General features: G+C 39.4%; 1 protein-coding gene across 1 annotated transcript in view; it reads left to right on the plus strand.

Moving 5' to 3' along the window:
- LOC121956324 (E3 ubiquitin-protein ligase SMURF2-like) overlaps positions 1-2,144 on the plus strand; it is a 100,998-nt gene extending 98,854 nt beyond the window's left edge. Inside the window, 3 exon segments of the mRNA XM_042504470.1 lie at positions 15-216; positions 1,257-1,332; positions 1,945-2,144. Coding sequence (XP_042360404.1) covers positions 15-216; positions 1,257-1,332; positions 1,945-2,044 — 378 coding nt within the window. The 3' untranslated portion in view covers positions 2,045-2,144.
- The last annotated feature ends 5,874 nt before the right edge of the window (positions 2,145-8,018 follow it).

The following is an 8,018-nucleotide window of genomic DNA, read 5'->3' on the forward strand; positions in this document are numbered from 1 at the left end:
TCCTCGACCTGCAGCTGATTGTTTGCGGTTTGGGTAAAATCGACATCAACGACTGGAAGTCCAACACGCGGCTCAAACACTGCACACCAGACAGCAACATCGTGAAGTGGTTCTGGAAAGCCGTGGAGTCGTTTGACGAGGAGCGCCGAGCGCGGCTGCTGCAGTTCGTCACCGGCTCCTCCAGAGTTCCCCTGCAAGGATTCAAGGCTCTCCAAGGTAACAAAAATCCGGACGAAACCCGCGTACACCTGCGTGTGTAGTCACGTAAACGCGCGTATTGTTCTCCATAGCTCGGCGTGAGCAGCTGCCTCTTTCAGCGCTCTGAAGCCTCATCAGCATCATGCAGCTGAGAGAGGCGTCGCGTGTTAATGTGACGTCAGATCATCATGTTCAGAGGCGCGGTCGTCTTCACACGGCGCTCTACGCTCACACACTCTCTCGACACTGGCCCGTGTGCGTGTGTGTGTGTGTGTGTGTGTGTGTGTGTGTGTGTGTGTGTGTGTGTGTGTGTGTGTGTGTGTGTGTGAGTGAGAGTGTGTGTGTGAGTGTGATTCGGTGTCTCTGACCTGAGGTGAACCCTGAGTGTGTGCTCAGTGCAGCGGGTCGATGGGTTCATCCTGGCAGACGGCGCTGCCCGGAGCCAGAGCGCCGGGCACGAAGAGTACACCGAGGTCCACACACCTCACATAATAATAATGATAATAATCTTTATTTATATAGCACATAAAGTGCTTCCCAAATAAAAAGGTTTACAGAATAAAAACAATGTCTGACAAATAAAATAAAATAAAATAAAATAAATAAGTAAATAAATAAATAAATAAATAAATAAAATTAAAATTAAATTAAAATAAAATAAAGACAATAAAATAAAATAAATAAATAAATAAATAAAATTAAAATAAAATAAAGACAATAAAATAAAATAAAACTAAAATAGCAACCTGTTTTCTAAGACAAGTAAAAGCTTCACAGTGGGATACCTGACGTATTTTAATGTCGTAGAAACAAAATCTTTAGCTTGTGTTAATTTACCACAAATCTTATTTCACACATCCAACCAAAACTAAAACCAAAAAGCTTCAGACGAGGGAACAGAGGTGCTGAAATGCAAACTCATGTCTGGGTTTTAGGATTCAGTACTGGGCTTCTCTGTATGTGATGCTGAAAAAAATGAAATGACTTTATTAAAATGTCAAAGAGAGACCGGATGTGCAGCGAAGGTCCGTTTGTAAAAATGAACTGTGTTGATCCAGGTGCAGCTGGACCGCGGCTCTTCACCATCCACCAGATCGACGCCAGCACCAACAACCTGCCCAAAGCCCACACCTGGTGAGGACGCGTCCGCCTCACAGACTTTTCTCAGAGTTTTAACAAGTTTTAAAGGATTATAGGACATTTTTAGGATTGTAGGACATATCTCAGATGTTAGGACGTTTCTCTGATTTTAGGACATTTCTTTGCTTTTGAGACTTTATTTTATTTTATGACATTTCTAGGATTTTGGGATGTTTCCCAGGTTTTAGGACTTTTCTATAATTTTCGGCGTTTTTTAGGATTTTTGGATGTATGTTGGAGGTTTGAATTTTCTAGACTTGTAAGATGTTTTTAGGATTGTAGAACATGTCTCTGATTTTAGAACATTTCTAAGATTTTAAGATGTTTCTCTGATTTTAGGACATTTCTCGGGTTTTATGACTTTCAGAGATTTTAGGATTGGTCCCAGATTTTTTAAAGAAAAAAATTCTAAGATTATAGGATGTTTCTCAGGTTTTGGGATGTTTCTCTGACTTTATGACATGAGCGTTTCAGACAAAGGAACTGAAAGGTTGTAATCAGTAATATCAAACCTTATTTTGCTTCCTTTATTTACGCAGCCGTGTTGTCGTTCAGACAGTATAATTACAGTTATAAAACTGTTCTTTCCTCCTTTTTTTCCGCCAGTTTCAACCGGATTGACATTCCTCCTTACGAGCACTACGACAAACTGTACGACAAGCTGCTCACCGCCATCGAGGAGACGTGCGGCTTCGCTGTAGAGTGAGTCACAGCTGCAGACGGAGCTCCGAAACAAACCAGAAGCAACGCGGTTTGGCCGTGACCCCCCCCCCCCCCCCCCCACCCCCCCACCCCCCACTCCCCCCCACCCCTCACAAATCTGCCCTCTCAGATGGGGGTCATCCTCGGTTGCCTCACCCGGGGACGCCCATACTTCCCGGGGACACGTGGCCAAGCTAAGGGACGGTGGGCGAAGACGACCACACAATGTCATGTGACTCTGGGTGTTTTTTTTAACCCTCAACCCTCCTTTATGTCTTTTTTTATCATTGAAAAGGATCTCTTCAGCTGCTAATAACTCAGACTATTTACTAACTTGTGGAAGCCGCACAAGTTGCAGGCTCTTCCTTTTTTTTTTTTTTTTTTGTTTTTTCTAAGATCATTTTAGCATTTTAAAACAGACTGTATCCATGTAGCAATGCTCCATCTTCCCAAGCAGAACACACGGTCAGTCCACTCCGAAATTAACTGGTCTGTTTGCTAGAGCACAGGGTTATTAATGGTTACCGCAACCACTCGAAAACACTAAATTTGGAGTGTGCGTGACTCTGGTGCCTCCGAGCGATCACATTGGGGTTATCAGTAATGCCAAGGCTGGAAAACGAGGAAGGGCGAGACTAGAGACTGAATTAGGCCGAGCCTGACTGTTTACAACCCTCCAAAGACGGCAGCAGGGACCTCCGCTCCCGAGCCGCTGCCCGACACGTAGCGCTGCATCCCCACTAAATATTCCACACGTCCGACAGCTAAGTTTTGTTTGAAAATGAATGAAATGTGTTATTTTTATATAACAGGGAAGAAAAAAAACAATAAAATCCTATATAATATATATAATTTATTTCTGTTATATTCCAGAAAACCCCTGTCCACTGTTTCCGAAAAACAAGATCTTTTAAATGTTATGTGTTTTAAATTATCGAAGACGATTTGTGAAAAAAACCTGACCGAATTTCACGTAAGTTAATGCTGTGGTTTTATTTCTCGACGTGACCTCTCACACTGTACAAGGAGAGAGATGTCTTAAAGAGCAAAAAAGTCTTAAAGGGATAGTTTGGATTTTTTGAAGTGGGGTTTTATGGGGCGTTTATTCACAGTCGGTGTGTTACATACTGTTGATTTCAGTCGGTACGCCCTCAGTTTGGAGAAGCAGACTGGAGTCCGACACAGACGAAGAAATGTGCTGCTGAGTCAGCGAAACAAATTTTAGCCACCGAAAAAAAGTCCCACCTGAAAATATCAAAATCAGCTAAGTGTACGCTATATTGAGAGTATTTATATTGCTGTAAATGACTTTTTACATTTTTTAATTTTTTGAGTGAATTCTTTTTTTTCGTTAAATATTTTTTGAGATTTTTTTGGGGAAAATTTATCAGTTTTCTTCCATTTTTTCACATTTTTTTCCTTTAAAACTTTTTGGTGTTTTTTTTTTTCTATATAAAAGTTTTTTGTACTAAAACAAAGTTTTGGTGGTGATTTTCTTATTCTTTATGATATTGTGTTTTGTTTTTCTAAAAAATGTTGGTTTTTTCTCTTTTTTTTCCCCTTAAAATCTTTTTGATGATTTTCAAGAAAGAACGACTTCCAAACCTGGTGGCCAGCCAAAATATTTTAAAAAATACCGAAATCACACCATTGATCTCAGCTAGAAACTGTAAAAACGGAAATTATCATTGAAAGGGTCAGAAAGTGAAAAAAAAAAACAAATAAAACAAAAGCCACTCCTGAGCCCAACGACGCCATCCGTCTTACATTTAGGTAAAGCAGTGAAAACACTCTTAATAAAGCGTACATTTAAAATTATGTTGATTTTTATTTCTGTGGCTAAAATAGTTTTTATTATCGCCCTCGTCCACGAGTAGATCGCTTTGCTTCAGTGTCGGACTCCAGCCTGCTTCTCCAAACTGTATCCAAAACACTGACGATGTTGAAGTACCACATACAAACCGCCCAAAAAACTGAACTGTCCCTTTAAACACACAACGTCCTCTGAGTGCCATAATCATTTTGAATGAATGACTCTTTGCTAATATTGAGCGGACCCTTTAAATTCTGCTGATTTCATCCTGGAGCTACATGTGGTGTTGACGTTTCACTACGCGTTTTTTAACACTTTGTCATTCGTAGCTGGGCTTTATTAACGTCACCAACACGAAACCTAACTCTGATTTCAAACGGTGTTCTGTTCAGTCCAAAGCCCGTCTTTACTGTGTTGAAAAAAACAAAAAAGAAAAACCTCGACTACCTTCTAGCTACGTGGTGCTAAAATAGCGTTTGTCTCGCATTGGCATACTACTGCTGAAAGTGCACACTACACTGCTCGTGCTCATTTGTGTTTGTGGCCACGAAACATCATCAGGAGCTCTTGGCCGGCCGCGTCTCAGGAGATGTCATACGTCGTTTTTAACGTCCTTTGATTTGACGACTGATGAGAAACTAATTCTGGACATTTTTATTGGTTTTCTGAATGTTTAAGTTTGATATTTTTCACCTTGACCTTTTTTTTTGTCTAAGTGACTAATAAGAACAACAAGTTTTGAAACTGATCCAGTATTTCGGGAGAGCGCTGCAACAGGAAGTCGCAAAACAGGCTGCAACGTAACCACTCGAGGCATGTTCGCAATTTATGTCCACTAAAAGTGTTAATATTTGGGTTTTTCTGTCACTGACGGAGCATCATCAAATACATTTAAGAAAAGGGACGGAGCCTTTTGTCCACTCTGCATTCAAGTCGTCCGTATCCTCTTGCGTCTGCTGTTGACGTTTTGGGATGCCGTGATGTCAACATAAGCACATGGTGCGGTGCATGTTTAGACAACACAAACACATGGCGACCAACGCTAAGACGTCAACAAATGCACGTTCTGGCACAGGTGGTCAGGATAAGGTGTAGAAAACAAACATCCAGACGGGAAGCGAACACCAGAGTCAGGCATGAAAGTCCGGGGTTTGTTGGATCCATCCACCACCCCTCCAGTCCAACAGGGACCCTCGAACCCCTTATAATACGTCGTTATTGAGTGTTTCAACAAGACGCCGTCCAAGCAGCGTACCGTGTTGACGCAACAGATGCCGTCTGGCCGCGTTCTCGTCTGACGTCGACCGTCCGTGACCCGTCCGTCTGTCGGCGTATAATAACACCGCAGATGATTCCTTCCGGGCGTGATCTCAGCTGATGGCGTATCATGCAGACGCTAAAGGTGGCAAAAGCGGCTTCAGAATGAGAATGAGTCTGTTAACCCTTTGAAATCTGGAGTGACATCACACCGTTTTTTTTAGATGCGTTTCACATGAAACCTGAGCAAATTTGTGCAAGAAAATGGGGAAAAAAAAGGCAAATAGCAACTTGTTTGAAAATGTTGCAGAACATTAGTAGATTCATAAAATGATTTTTAAAAACAGATAGGGAAAAAACTGCATTTATATTTATCATAATTACATATTTAAAAGTATTTTACACAATTATTATACTTTTTAAGAAATTTTCCAGGTCTTTTTTGTTTTTTGTTTTCTTTATTTTTCGAAACAAATTTTCAGGTACTTTTCATTGTACTTTTTACTGTCTTCTTTGCTCATTGCCTTCTTCCTCCCATGTTTTTGAGACAAATCCGGGAAGTTTGCTCAGGTTTCGAAGGGTTAAACTCATAATATCCTTATTTAGCTGCTTCACAATGAAAGCTTTTGCGTTAAAATTGACCTCAGTTGGGATCCTCTCCACAGAGATGTCAGACACTGACTGTGTGAGCTCAGAGTCGTTACATTGTAGCCTGTTTCTCCTGCTGCACTTTCGCCGAATACTGAACCAAAAAATTGTTCCCATTAGTCCAAAAAAAAGTGAAAACAGGGTCAAGGTAAAAAAAAAACGTACCCTTTAAAGGTTTTGAGTCTTGTTGTAAAAATTACTTTCCCCACAGCAGACCACAAACACACAGTAACCGTTGCATGTGTCCAAATGTGCTTTATTTTGAAAGGGAACTGAGTGAGCTGAATCCTGTTTCCGCCTGCTACAGTCCCGTCAGTGACTTTTTTTATTTAGAGAGATTTGGGGGGGTTGTTTTCTACGATTTAAAAATGAAATTCTTGAATGTTTTCAAAAGATGCTGCCTGTCTAGCAATCTCTACGACCGTGGACTGTTCTTAACGTTTGCGTACACACGAAAAACAATGTTTTTTTCTTTTTTTTCATGCGGACGAGTGTATGCAAAGTGAAGTGTCCTCAGATGGTGCTTTGTACAGTAATAAGATATTGTTCATATATGTGGATCAAACGACCTGTAATTTATCTTTAACTTAAAAATGAAAAGAGGAATTGCACACAAACAGATGTAAGGTTGCCGCGTGTATTTAACGGTGACGTCTCTAACAGATATTCATTCGCCTTTAAGTCCAGTGCACAAGCCGATGGCCCTACTTTCTGTTCCCACACTACACCGCTCAGCGTCGCCCGCAGCTGCCTCTCGTCCACCAACTTTTTTATTTCAAAAAGCTGAGAGAAGGCGCTCTTTTTTTTGTTTTTTTTTTTAAATAGCATGATCCACTAGCAGGACTATATCTCTCATAGCTGACTGATGCAATTTGATGTATGTTAACACTTTCATTTTGTAAGAGTATTTTATTTTTGTGTGTAATTAGTTCTAATTAAACTTGCCTTTGTCTAACAATGTAAGGCCTTGTACAAACATACGTCCTGTCCTTTTTTTTTCATTTTATAAAAGCTTTTGCATCTGATTTACTGCTTATTCACAGCAGAGGACGACTTTAAAGGGATAGTTCGGATTTTTCTTTAGCAACTTAACAAGACATGGCTTAAAAATGATCAAGAAATTAATAAAGAGTTGCAGAAAAATTACCTGAAAAAAACAAAAAATTGAAAAAGTAAAAAAAAAAACCAACAAACAAGACAATGACCCCCCCCCCCCGCCCCCAAAATAATAATAATAATAATAATAATTTTTAATCTATTATAAAATAATTATGAATATAATTTTCTGGACTTTTTTCCCTTTTCTATTTATTTAATTTTTTAAAATAATTTTCTTATAATCATCTCTCCTTCGTAAAAACATATTTTCAGGTCATTGTCTTGTCACCTTTTACAAATTTCTCACATCACATTTTTTCGGGACATTGTTTGCCAGGGTGGCCATTTTTTCTCCCATACTTTTTTTTAAATCATACAAACAAACATTTTCCAGAGAGCTATTTTTCTAATTATCAAAAATGATATATTTAAAATTACTTTACAGAATGATTATAATGAATGATTCGAGCGTTTTTTTTTCTTTCAGGTTATTTCCTTGTTCATTTGTTTGTTGTTGTTTTTGTTTGTTTTAATTCCCAGTTTATTTTTTGTGCTAATTTTCAGGGACTTTTCTTGTATTTTTTACTTCTTTCTTGTTAATTTCTGACTTTCCCATATTTCTGGGATAAATCAAACCACTTTGCCCAAATTTTACTTCCGTATTGGACACCAGTCTGCTTCTCCAAAGTGAGGGCGTGAAATCTGCTGTATGTAACACACTGACTGAAGTACCTCTTACAAAAAAGTCAGAACTATCCCTTTAACAGGTCCTTCGTCGCAGCAGTTATTTGCATGAGATCCGTAAATCGGAGGCTTGTTATTAACATACTGACTGAGAATAAAAGTCAAGTGGGGGGGTGATAAAGCTCTTTACATCTGAATGTCTTCATGTCTCTGACCCCCCACTGTGCACCGACTGATACCCCTCTGGATTAAAGGTCTGGCAGATGGCTCTGTGGGGGGGCAGGGAAACCAGTTACAGCGACAAAGGATGAAGCTGTTGGAAAAATTATGTCAATTTTTTCCCATAAATAATTCATCAAACGACTTAGAGATTCTTGAAAACTTCCACAGTAAAGTTGCAACAAGTTTTCTATTAAAGGATTAATTAATCGTTATCTGTTCTGATAATCAATAATTACATTAAACAGAAGAACAAACA

The sequence above is a fragment of the Plectropomus leopardus genome, chromosome 17 (genome assembly GCF_008729295.1).
Source record: "Plectropomus leopardus isolate mb chromosome 17, YSFRI_Pleo_2.0, whole genome shotgun sequence".
Classification (NCBI taxonomy): Eukaryota; Metazoa; Chordata; class Actinopteri; order Perciformes; family Serranidae; genus Plectropomus; species Plectropomus leopardus.